At 31.2% G+C, this 13799-nt stretch overlaps 1 protein-coding gene across 1 annotated transcript; it reads left to right on the top strand.

Moving 5' to 3' along the window:
* The first annotated feature begins 12636 nt into the window (after positions 1-12636).
* On the top strand, positions 12637-13137 carry LOC148208499 (uncharacterized). The gene has a single exon (XM_088118785.1). It carries the CDS (start codon positions 12637-12639, stop codon positions 13135-13137), a length of 501 nt encoding a protein of 166 aa, XP_087974911.1.
* The last annotated feature ends 662 nt before the right edge of the window (positions 13138-13799 follow it).

The raw sequence follows: 13799 nt of genomic DNA, 5'->3' as shown, positions 1-13799 counted from the left end.
TAAATTAGAAATCACTCATGAAGGAACTAGTCAAGTAAAAGAAACAAAGATTGACATGTTAGTTCATCAATATGAAATGTTTAAAATTGATGAAATGAAGATATTTCTGATATGTTTATTAGATTTACTAACATTGTCAATGCTTTAGAAGGGCTTGGAAAAGAATACTCAAATCTTGAGAAGGTAAATAAGCTCTTATGGTTTTTGCCAAAACAATGAGAGCTTAAAGTCACCGCCATTCAAGAGGCAAAGGATCTCAAGACTCTCTTCATGGATGAACTCATTGGTTCGTTGATGACGCATGAGATAAAGATCAAGAAAAACATGGAGGATGAGAAATTTAAGAAAGAGAAGAGTATAGCTTTGAAGACCATCACCTTGGAAGTTGACTCCAAAAGTGAGAATGCCCTTGATGAAGATTATGTGACCTATCTCTCACATAAGTATAAAAATTTCATCAAGAGGAAGAAACAATTCAAGAAGTATTTCTCCAACCAAAAAGAGTCAAAAGGTGAAAGAGTACAAAGGATGAGGTAATTTGTTATGAATGCAAAAAAGGGGCCACATTAGAACCGATTGTCCTCTTCTTAAACCATCCAAGAAGAAAGCAACGAAGGCTACTTGGGATGATAGTGATGAAAGTGGAAGTGAAAGTGAGAATGAAGAAGTGGCAAACTTTTGTTTCATGGCTCATAGTGACAAGGAGGATGAACAAGATGATGAGGTAACTCTTGACCCTTTCTTATGATGAGTTGTTTGAAGCTTTTGAGAATATGCAAAATGATTTAGAGAAACTTGGTTCTAAATATGTTGTGCTTAAAAAGAAATACATGCATTGGCTAGTGAAAATAAGTCTTTACTTATGATATTGCTTGCTTAAAAAAAAATGAGCATGATATTGTGAATGTCTCTTGTGATAAGCATGTTCTTGATTGTAATGAGAAAAATTAATGCCTTACTTGATAAAATTATATTTCTTGAGCATGATGGTTGTGAAAAAGATAATTTGATTAAATTGCTTAAGAAACATGAATCAAATGCTTTAGTGGATAAGACTAAAGATTCTATTAAAAAGTTACCAATAGGTGCTGAAAGATTGGACAAGATAATTGAAGTAGGGTAAGTTTTATGGCGATAAAAGAGGTTTAGGCTATGTTAATGAATGTTCTACTCTAAGTTCTAAAACTATTTTTGTTAAAACATCTCCTAATATGCCTAAGCTTTCCTAAGGTTGTATCTAAACATGCTAAAGTTAGCTTTGTGCCTATACGTCATTATTGTGGTGTTGAAGGTCATATAAGACCTAAGTGCTTTAAATTAAAGTATGCTCAAACTACTTCTCCCTAGAATAAATTTCTCTCAAAGGACAAAGTTTCACAATGCTCCAAGAAGAAATTTCTTCAAGAAAAGTAGGATGCATAAATGTGTTGTAAAAGATAATTCATTGCATAATGTTGCTTGTTTTTCATGTGGCAAGTATGGACATAAATATTACTCTTGTTACTTGTCCAAATCTTATACTTTCAATGAAAATGCAAAAAATGAAATGGATTCCCAAGTTTGTTAATGCTAACCTTCTAGGACCCAAACAAGTATAGGTACCAAATGATCAAATTTAATTTTTTGTGCTTGTAGGTTTGTTTGAAAGCTTCAAATAAAAGCAAGTGGTACTTGGATAGTGGTTGCTCGAAGCACACGACGGAAGACCAATCCAAGTTTGTCACTCTCTCCAAAAATGATGGAAGTTTTGTAACATTTGGTGACAACGAGAAAGGTAAAATAATAGGTAAGGTAGTATAGGTAATGAATCATCTACTTTGATTGAAAATGTACTTTTGGTTGATGGTTTAAAGCATGATTTACTTATTATTAGTCAATTGTGTGATAAAGGATTTAGAGTTGTGTTTGATAAAAAGAATTGCATCATTGAAAATGCTAGGGATAGAAAAGTTTTATTTGTTGGAAATAGAGATGAAAATGTGTATACTATTGACTTGAATAATTGCCCTATTAGTGATAAATGTTTATCGGTCTTGCATGATGATTCTTGGTTATGAGATAGAAGACTAGGACATATTAGCATGCACTTAATTTCAAATAATTCAAAGAATTATTTGTTTAGAGGTCTTCCCAAGTTTAAATTTGAAAATGATAAAATTTGTGATGCTTGTCAAATGGGTAAGCAAACCAAGTCTTCCTTCAAATCTAAAAATATGATCTCTACTACAAGACCTTGAAAACTATTACACATGGACTTATTTGGCCCTTCTAGAATTGCTAGTTTTGGTGGGAATTATTATGTCTTTGTGATAATTGATGATTTTTCAAGATTTACTTGGGTTTTGATGCTAAAACATAAGGATGATGCTTTGAAAATTTTTTGTAGTTTTGCTCAAAGAGTTCAAAATGGAAAAGGATTTTTGATTTCTAAAATTAGGATTGATCATGGAGGAGAATTTGATAGCAATGCTTTTGAAACTTTTTGTGAAGAAAATGGATTTTCTCATAATTTCTCCGCTCCAATAACTCTTCAACAAAATGATGTGGTTGAAAGAAAAAATCGTACTTTGCAAGAATTTGCTAGGTCAATGTTGCATGAGTATGGTTTACCTTCATACTTTTGGACGGAAGTCATTAACACCGCATGATATTTTAAATAGAGTTTTAATTAGACATTCTTTAGATAAATTCCTTATGAACTTTGACATAACAAAATTCCAAACATTGGGTATTTCAAAGTTTTTGGTTGCAAATGTTTTATTTTGAACAACAAAGAAAAGGTTGGGAAATTTGATTCTAAGGCGGACGTTGGTATTTTCTTTGGCTATTCCTATACTAGTAAAGCTTATAGAGTTTTCAATAAAAGAACTTTGATACTTGAGGAATCTATGCATGTGATATTTGATGAATTTTGCAATGTTGTTTCTAATGATTCTTTTTGTAGTGATTCTTTAGAATGAAATTTTGGAGATTTACTTGTTAGTGATAAAAGCAAAGAGATTGCTTCAAGTAAACAAAAAGTGAGCATCAACGAAAATAAGGTGGACAATTTTTTATCCATGCCTAAGGAGTGGAAGTATATGCTCCATCTCATCCTAAGGATTTAATCCTTGGTGATCCCGAACAAGGTGTGAAAACTTGTTCCTCTCTTAATATGTTTAATAATATTGCTTTTGTTTCACAAATTGAACCAAAAAGTTTTAAAGATGCTGAAAGTGATGAATTTTGGATTTTAGCAATGAAAGAAGAATTGAATCAATTTGAAAGGAACAAAGTTTGGTAATTAATCCCTAGGTCTTCTAATGCTTCTATAATTGGGACTAAATGAGTATTTAGAAATAAAATGGATGAGAATGGAAATATCATTAGAAATAAAGCTACACTTGTAGCACAAGGTCACTGTCAAGAGGAAGGAATAGATTATGAAGAAACTTTTGCACCCATTGCTAGATTATAAGCTATTAGAATGTTACTTGCTTTTGCTTCTTATAAGAATTTTATTTTGTATCAAAAGGATGGTGCTGTTTTAAATGGTTATATTATGGAGGAAGTTTATGTGGAACGACCTCCACGTTTTGAAAGTTTTTCCAAATCATGTTTTTAAATTGAAAAATGCTCTTTATGGTTAAAACAAGCTCCAAGAGCTTGGTATGATAGACTTAGTAATTTTCTTATTGAGAATGGTTTTAAAATGGGTAAAATTGATACTACTCTCTTCATTAAGACTAAAGAAAATATATGCTTTTAGTGCAAATATATGTGGATGATATTATTTTTTGTTCTACTAATCCTTCTATGTGTGAAGAATTTTCTGAATGTATGCATAATGAGTTTGAGATGAGTATGATGAGAGAGCTTCTTCGTTGGACTCCAAATCAAACAACTCAAGAATAGTATCTTCATAAGTCAAGAGAAATACATAAGAGATTTGCTCAAAAGGTTCAAATTCAATAAAGGTAAAATTGTCAAAACTTCTATGAGTACATCCACTAAGCTTGACAAGGATGAGAAAGGTAAATGTGTGGATGTAAAGACTTATCAAGATATGATTGACTCTTTACTTTATTTAACCGCTAGTAGACCCGATATTATGTTAAGTATATGTGTTTGTGCAAGATTTCAATCTTGTCCTAAAGAATCTCATGTGCATGCCGTTAAAAGAACTTTTAAATATTTACTTGGAATTATTGATTTAGGTTTGCGGTATCCTAGAAATGTTGAGTTTAATTTGGTAGGATATTACGATGTGGATTTTGCAGGTTGTTTACTTATCGAAAGAGTACTAGTGGGACTTACCAATTTCTTGGTAGTTCCTTAGTTTATTGGTTTAGTAAAAAGCAAAATTTGGTTGCCTTATCCACTACCGAAGCAGAATATATTGTAGTTGCTAGTTGTTATGCTCAAATTCCTTGGATGAAACAAACTCTTTGTGATTTTAGATTAAAGTTTGAAAATGTGCCTATATTTTGTGATAATAACAGTGCTATAAATTTGACTAAAAATCCTATACATCATTCTAGGACTAAGCATATTGATATTAGGCATCACTTTATAAGAGAGCATGTGTAAAATGGTCATATTACTCTTAAATTTGTAAGCTCTACTAATCAATTAGCGGATATTTTTACCAAGTTTTTAAACGAAGAATGTTTTTGCAAAATTAGGCTTGAGTTTGGTATTATTCGTTGCGATACATCTTGATTTTGTATTTGTTGTTACTAGTTATTTTTTTAGAATGCATATTGGTAGGGGGGAGCTTTTATGCAAACTCGTGTTAATATTTTTAGGGGGAGTTTTCTATGTTCTTAATTATTACTTGTTCTTTTTTATGATTCCAAAGGAGGAGAAGTTTAAGAAAAATTTGCTCTAAAATTGTTTCATGATTTATTGGTTTATTAATTTATGGAATTTTTATTGAGGGGGAGAAATTAATCTTTGAATGATTTTTAAGTATGATATTTATAGTGATTTTCTAGATTTAATGTGATGATTATTAAATGTCTATGTATTTTTCTTTGGAGGTTTGTCATCACAAAAAAAGGGAGATTGTTGGCTTTTTGGCCTTAATCGCAAATTAATTAACTTTAATTAATTAATTAATTAGTATTTTTATGATAACAAACTTAATTTTATTTATTGATATTTTTAGTATTTTTAAAGTGTCCACAATGTAGAGCTGCTTACAACGATTCCAAAGACTATTGAATCATCCAAATCGGAGCTCAAATAGACAAGTTACGATTGAATCAAGTTGGAAGGAAAAGTACCCGAGAGGATGACGTGGATAGTTCATAGGCTGACTGTTGTGCCTCTGCTTAATAGCTAGAGGATAAGTGCAAGTGCACACTGTCACAAGTAATAATATGGAAATATTCTAAGTTCGTCTCCACAGGGACTAGTTTTCTTTTAAAATTGAGTTTGTAAACTGCTTGAATGAGCAATCGAGTTTGGGAATAAAAATTGGTGGAATTGTTGGGAAACACAATTTAAAAACACAGATTAAAAAAACCAATCCCCCTACTAAGATTTAGTTCTAAAAGATGAATTACACCTATCAAATGTGTCCGTAATTAAACTCAATTTATGCAAACTGGTTCAACTTCTATTCCATACCGCTTTTGGTTTGTTTAGAAGCTTAGGCTCTTGTTTACATATGTCTATGCAACTCTAGAATCCTAAATAAATCAAGCTCCAACTTACGTTTAACGGATAAGAGAGCCTATGTCTAGGATCTTGTTTTAGTTCTTATTTCTAAGTAACTTCCCGTTTTACCTTGATGAGATCCGTTTGACTCTAACCTTTTCAGAATTAAATTCAAACTAACGTGATTTAAACAAGTGACCAACAAGAAAATCAACTAGATAAATTAGATCAATCAAGATAAGCAAAAGAGAGAGTAATACGCCGTGCTCACTGATAGATGTAATTTAAATAGATGAATTAAACTCGTAGGAGGGTTGAAGAAACAATTTACATACTCATTAAATTGAAAGAAATTAAAACACAAGAGAAGATAACAAAAGAATGCATTTTAATTAGAATTGGAAAGAAAGTACAAAATGGAACCAATTGAATTGCAATAAAATAAACAAGAGTAATTGTAGAAAAATAATTGAAAACAAAACTTAAATAAAAACTACAAAACTAAAGTAGAAAGAAAAACAAAAGCATGAAAAATGAGATGCCTTGAAGTGATGCTTGGAAACTCCTTTTATAGGCCATGGAGGTAACAAGATGTTGAGAAATGCATGAGAGGTTGGAACCAAATGAGGTTGTAGAGATTTTAAGAACTAATAACAAATCTTGTACCAATTACTTGGTCAAAAGTGATTATTCACGTTTTGATCATCTAGGCATCAAAGGTGGCTGAAGTATTGTGAAACTAGAATGTCCAAGCAATTGGCTGGCGCATCCCTCTAATAATCTGGAAATACTTGGCGTGTAATGTGCATGACGGCATTGCAGTCATCAATTTTCAATTTTCCTTACAAAATAAACAAATTTTCATCAATGAGCCTCTATTTGCTTCTAACTACTTGTCTAAGTCCTTAATAACGAAATATGCACATTTTATATGAATTATATGCATGAACATACATTTTTCATCCCAAATAACTATCAACTAAGCATACAAACCTACAATTTTTAGTCCTTTAATCAAGGCTTATCACTGACAAGTGGCAAACTTACTTTTATTTAAAATATATATATATATAAGAATTTTAAAAAAATTTCAAAATCAAAATCAAAGTTACCGTTGTAACTTTTGAAAAAAATAAAAAAAAAGTCAAGTCACATTAAATGCGCTGACGTAAAAAAAATTTCAAAGTAACCGTTTCTCACACACATATATAAGGCTGACGTGGCAAGCAGTTAATTGGAGGGGAGTATGGTGCTCCCTAGTACCTGAAAATTTTTCCAACAATAATGAACTTTAATTTATAATACAAGGCTGACATGGCAAGTAGTGGTGAGTTTAGGAATTAATGTTTGAGAAACATTCAAGCTCGGTTGGTATGTGGAGTGTTTTGGCAATGAGTATAGTGAGTAATCTATCTACTCCTAGTATTTAACTAATCCATCTAACTTTTTCCTTTTGAGTAGAACCATCTATACCATTGGACTTTTGTTGGCTAGAGACTTGATTGTCCATATGCTTGAGTTGTCACGTATCTACCCCTTTTTTGGCTCTCAACACGCCGGCAACTCCTCTTTCCGTCTTTCCACGTTGGCACTCCATTTCCATCCCACTTTCCTCTATGATCTTCTCACATTCTTCTTCATGCATGTCCTTCTCCCTCTCTCTTAGACTAGAGATTATCGCTTAACTTACTCTTTCTTCCCCGGCTAGGTATGTTTATCTTCTTGGCTTATTTCTCTCTAAGATTTGAGATTTCTCTATCCACTACTACAAATTTGGTCTTTGTTGACGCTGACCTTTTTTGTTTAGTTGACATTTTCCGAAAAAAAAAACGTTAATAAAAATTGAATTTTGACCTTAAAATAAATTATTTTTTAAAAATACATATATTGACAGTTATAAAACATCAACTTACATCTATATTAAAGTTGACACGATAGAGTGTCAACTTTTAGACTTTTGTTGACGTCAATTACATAACTTTTTCGTAAATTGCCAGATCCCCGTGTTTTTCATATGGTTGATGGTTCATCAATATTGCCCTTTTTATTGACGGCTAACAATCGTCAATACAACAAGCAAAATTGACGCATTTTGGCCGTTAATGAAAAATATGCATTGTTGATGTTGAATAACTTTCAATAGTTCTTATTTTGTTGATGGTTTAAAAGTGTCAATAAAAGGACAAATATTGACAATCAATATCCGTCAATTATACTACATTTTAATTGACGTTGAATAGTCGTCAACTTAGATTTACATAAACTATCACCTAAAACTGTTAAATTTGATAGGTATAATTGACACATTTAGACTGTCAATATTAAATTTAATAAAAGAATATCGTTTTGATGATTTAAAATAATATTAAAAATTTATTTGATGAATATATGATTTTTTTTTTTTGAAAAATCATAATTAAAAATAAAAGGTTCATAATCAAAAATAAAAATTCATAACTAAAAATCATAATTAAAAATAAAATATTTTATATTTAAATTATACCTTTATTTTTTTGGATTGGAATTAAAGATATTTTTCACAAATTAAGAAAATGGAAAAAAAAAACCATAATAATATAGTAAAAAGGCAAAAGCATAAATCAAATCCAATACCTAGAAGATATCCATGCACGCCTTAAGCCAACGAACCAACTCAATATTTTGAAATTTAAAGTTATTTTTCACAAATTAAGACAATGAAAAAAAAAACCATAATAATCTAGTAAAAAGGCAGAAGCACAGATCAAACCCAGCTCTTGCATGCCTCGGACCAGCTCAATATTTTATTTTTTTTATACTAATTAACATGTTATCTTAATCGGCCCTAGGTATTTATGGGAAGCTTTCTCTTACAACAATATGCATTTCTTCAACCATCATTGATTTCAACCGATTCAGGAAATGAGGAGAAACGATCTTTAATATTATGCAATCAATTAAGAGAGATCAACCATCGATTAGTTATCATTCCTTGTAATCCTGGGTAAGTATATATTTGAGTTATTAGTACATTTTTCTATTTGAATCGAGTATAAGTTTAATAGGTGATCATTGTATATAGATGTCATTGGATGCTGCTGGTTATATCGTTAGGGACTAGTACAATCTTTTCAATAGACTCTCTTGGACATGACATCCGCAATGAATTAAAGAATATAGTTAATACGTAAGTCAAATAGTCATTTTAACATATTCATGTTTATTATGTTTATTATTCAAATAAACACTTATGTAAATGATTTTTAAGTACACGTTGAATTATGGCCATAAGACTGTTTTATGCTGAAATTAATGTGAGAGGTCGAAGTTTCAATTGGGTGTGTTTAAACTAGTAATTTTATAGGGATTGACACATAGATGGTCTATTTAGGAGACCTAATTACATAAAAAAGATTGAAAGTACTAGAATTTACACTTTTGTCTAACATAATTCCCAAAATAGATGGTACCCATAATAGAAATTACTAATATATCCATCTCAATATTAAATCATTAATAAAATATGAAATTGGTAAATATTTATTAAGATATATGAAATCCCTAAAATCAAGCAAATTCAAAATTCAAAAATTGAGGTTTTTAGAAATCCACAATTTCGTAACCTCTTCATCTCCGTTGTTTTCTCCTTCCTCACCGTTGCGACAAAACCTTTTCTCCATCATCAAGCTTCCAGTCGCGTTTCTGAAGAGATATCTCCGGCGGGTGCTTCTCCGTTTTCTGCAGAAAATATCTCCGGCGGCTTCCGTCGCATTTCAGAGGGCAACATCGTCACACTTCCTTCGTCTCTGGCGGCTACGTCGACCCATTACACTGTAAGTTCTAATTTCATCTTCTTCCTCCGTCGCATGATCAATCCAGCTCGTTATGTCCACTTATACCGTATTTTATGTTATATTTAGGTTTCAATTTTGTACAGAACATTAGAGATATAGTTCTTATTGTATATTCTAAAATTAGGTTTCATTTTTTGACAGAATCTGTTGCTCTCTGGCTTCTGGTATCTCAATGTATCTGCTATTATCGTTTATAACAGTGTATGTTTCAGTTTATATAATATAGTGATACAGATTAGGATATATAATATATATCTACATAAAAGTATCTCCATATATACCGATGAAACAATTTCCATGGAAAATCTAATAGGATATATAATATATCTCTAGTTTACAGAGGACTTTCGGTATTAAATTGGTATATACGAGTATATTTTTCTTTACTCGTTTGTTCTGAGTAACGTATGTATGGTGATATATAGTGTTTAGATAAGGATATATATTATATCTCAAGATTTATGTATCTCGATATATACAGATGGTGATTTAAAGTTAAAAATATATTGGATATATACCGTTGATGATTTACATCAATACATATGGATAAATTTTATATCGCATAAGGTTTAGTCTATGTTATATCAGATATATTATATACTCAATATGTTATATTTTATACCATGTCTTTTAGAACTTCATATTGGCTTTCAGCTTGGATTTTTTGCCCTGTAATGAGCATTTACTATTTTACATGTTTTAGGTGGATATATATTAGTTGAATTACATTAACATGGTCAAGTGCAAAGGGCTACCAAAACAAAAGGAAAGAAGAAGAAGTAATAGAAGTGCTACCTACATGACATTTATAAAAGTACATTTACTTACATGGGTATAAATTATATACTACTTAATAGGCGTTTATACATAATTGATAGTATATTTCAATAGTACAAGTATATTATATACCCATGTATGTACTAATCCCTATCTTATAATAACAAAACAACATGAACATAATTTACACCCATAAATATGAATACCTAAAATGTAATTTAAAACAAGATAGTAATAGGAAGTACAGAAATAATGTGACAGTGAAAAAAACTGTGATATTAACCTGTAATCATAAGAAATAATAAAAACATGTAATTGTTGGAGGCTTTAATGACGGTGGAAAAACCAGAATTCATGTTTTGAATGATGAGTGACGTGTAACATACTGTGTTTTTTTTTTGAACAAGTGCGAATGTGAGAGGATTGTAGAAAATTTAGATTACCATTTTGAAACATTGTAGCACCGTGCAACATATCAGAAATCGAAGGGAAAGTGTTCATAGCACCGTAGCAGACGACAAAGATGTTGTGTTGGGTAGTGAACGAAGAAGAAAACGGAAACAATGGAGGAGAGATGAAAAACAGAAGAAAAGCTGGAGAAAAAAACGAAGAAGAAGAAAATCGAGGGATTTGGAGAAGAGAATGGAAACAATGGAGGAGAGATGAAAAAAAATCATTTTTGAGGGATTTGGAGGAGAGAATTAAGGAATTTGAATTGAGATAATATCTATGGGTCCACATTTATTAAATGATTGTGATATTAATTTATGGAAATAACAATTTTATATTTCAAAAAATCCAAATCCATTAATAAATGAAAATGCAATCAATAGGGGTAAATTCGGAATTAAATGAAAATCCTACCTGCAGAAATCTAAAAGTGTAAATTTATAGAAATTTAGACATTTATGTAAATAAGTTTCTAAAATAGCCCTCCGAAGATATTATCTCAATTTTATATTGTAATTTGTATCACATATAATTTTTTATTAATACATGTTTCAAAACATGTAGTGTGTTCGACAACTAGGAAGTACAGAGTGTGGGTATTACACAATAATGAAGTTCATGCGAAAATATAATAACCCATCCAAGCACCATAATTATTAACGTGGTATAAATTTTATGCTAGTATTAATTTTAAACTTTATTATTTGTATAATCTTTTATAATATATTATATTTACGTATTTGTTTGTAACTGACAAGAAATGAGAAATTTAGTCAAGTAGAGATGAACGAGGTTCGAGTTGAATGATGTGACTTCATTGGACAATATTCATATGAGAATGTTTTTTTAATACTTTTTAATAGCGTAGGTCTGTTAGACTTGTTAGACTTCTGTTATATTTTTTGACATTGTTTAAACACACGATACATTAAGGATAGTTTTTTGTGGACAATTCGTTCTTTTTTGTGATACGTTAAGGATAGTTTTTTTTTTTTTTTTTTTTCAATTTTTATGTGGATGAAGAAGCGAAATGAAAATGTAGTTGAAGTTGTTATACTAGTTTTGTGTAAACGTGTAGTTGGATAATATTGGTTTACAATTTGGGCAACAGTGGTTGGTGACTACTTTAGGGAGATTGTTAGCTAGTTGAGTGTAAATGCATAATGAGGATTAGTTGCTAGCTAGTTCTGTAGATGAAGGTTTGAGAGTTGTATTTAGTTTTGTGTGAAGTGTAGTTTAAGCAGATTGCTGGTTAGTTATGTGTAAATGTGTAGTTGGATATTCTGGCTAGTTTTTAGCTTAAATGTCTATTTTGAAGATTGCTAGCTAGTCATTACTGGATAGTTTTGTAAATGCAGATTTTAGAGTTCTAATTAATTTTATGTATATGCAGTTTTGGATAGGGGTAGATAGTAGGATTGAAGGATTTTTTTTTTTATTATTTACAGTACAGTTGTCGGCTAACTAACGTCAATAAAATGTATTGTTGACGACTAAAAAAGGTCAATGAAAAGCGTAATCTTGACAACTACAAAATATCAATAAACGATGCAATAGTTGACGGCTACAAAACGTCAATAATAATGTCATGTAGACGGTTAAAAAATGTGAAGAATAACCATAGTTAACGTTAATAATATTTAAATTTGATGGATAAAAATTGTTGACGTACGAGAAAAATCTGCTATCAAATCTTTATAGATTATTTAGATATTCTGTTTATAATTGATTACCTCAATTTTAGGATGTAAATCAGGGTATGGTTGTATCATTTTTGTTATATATGAGTTGTAATCGTTTGAAGGAAAAAAAAATAAAATCGATTTCCCACCTTACTTTCCTACATGGTATCAGAGCAATACTAAACGTAGAACTTGATTTTTTTTCCCAACAAATCATGACCGAAAAAGACTCATCTTCTTCCTCACAAATCATGACTAAAAAAGACTCGTCTTCTTCATCCACTATTCCTCATGAATCTCGAATTATTATTCAAGACAATACCCCTTTTCCATCCGGAGTCATCTTAGATGATACAAACTTCCCGTTATGGTCTCAACTTATGGAGATGCGTATTGGAGCTCGAAACAAATATGGATATCTTATTGGTGCAACTCCAAAACCAGATGCAAATGACAAGCAATTGGAAAGCTGGCTTATTGATAATAATCGGGTTAAGAGTTGGCTTATTGACTCTATGAGTCCGCTCTTGATGCAACGATTCATCCGTCTTCAAACAGCCAAAGAACTATGGGAAGATGTTGCAAAGACATTTTATGATGGCTCGGATGAAACACAACTCTTTAAATTGAATCGAAGATCGTTTACTACTCATCAAAATGGTAGATCCTTATCTTTATATTACAATGAACTGATTGGTATATTTCAGGAATTGATGCTCGTCTTCAAACAAAAGAAGATAATGATGTTGTAATCGTATCGCTCCATAAATATATGACTCGACTTCGAGTTCATATTTTTTTCGGTTGGCCTTGACCCTGAATTCAATCAAGCTCGAAGTGAAATTTTGAGAAAAGATTCATCCCTTGATCTTGAGGCATGCTATGCTTATGTTCGAAAGGAGCACAATCAGAGGCAAACAATGGAAGAACCTAAGGTTCAGTCAGATTCTATGGCTAACTTTACTGCCTGTACTCGCCATGCAAATTCCCAACAAGCCAAAGGAAAAAAATCCAGCACTAAAGGGAATAATTATGTTTGCACTCATTGTGGTGAGGAGGGACATTCCAAACAACATTGCTATGAAATTATTGGGTACCCTAAATGGTGGGATTTTACAAAAAAAACCTCGAAAGAAAATTGGACAAGCTGCTATTACTACCACAATGGGTGAGGAAGTGATTCCATCTACTTCAAATAATGGTGCAGCACATATTGTCGAGGTTGATAATTCAGGTCTGTCCAACACTTATCTTACTTTGAATAATACATGGGTTATTGATACAGGTGCTACATACCACATGACAAACGATTGTACCCATCTTTCCTGTATTTGTTCTTCATCTCAACACCACATACTCACTGCTAATGGAGAAATTTCACCTATTACTGTCAAAGGATCAGTACATGTGTCAA

This window comes from Momordica charantia, assembly GCF_013281855.1.
Source record: "Momordica charantia cultivar OHB3-1 chromosome 10 unlocalized genomic scaffold, Mcharantia_2.0 BLBB01000010.1, whole genome shotgun sequence".
Taxonomy (NCBI): Eukaryota; Viridiplantae; Streptophyta; class Magnoliopsida; order Cucurbitales; family Cucurbitaceae; genus Momordica; species Momordica charantia.
The sequence above is the reverse complement of the archived record's forward strand: the minus strand, read 5'-3'. Positions and strand labels throughout refer to the sequence as shown.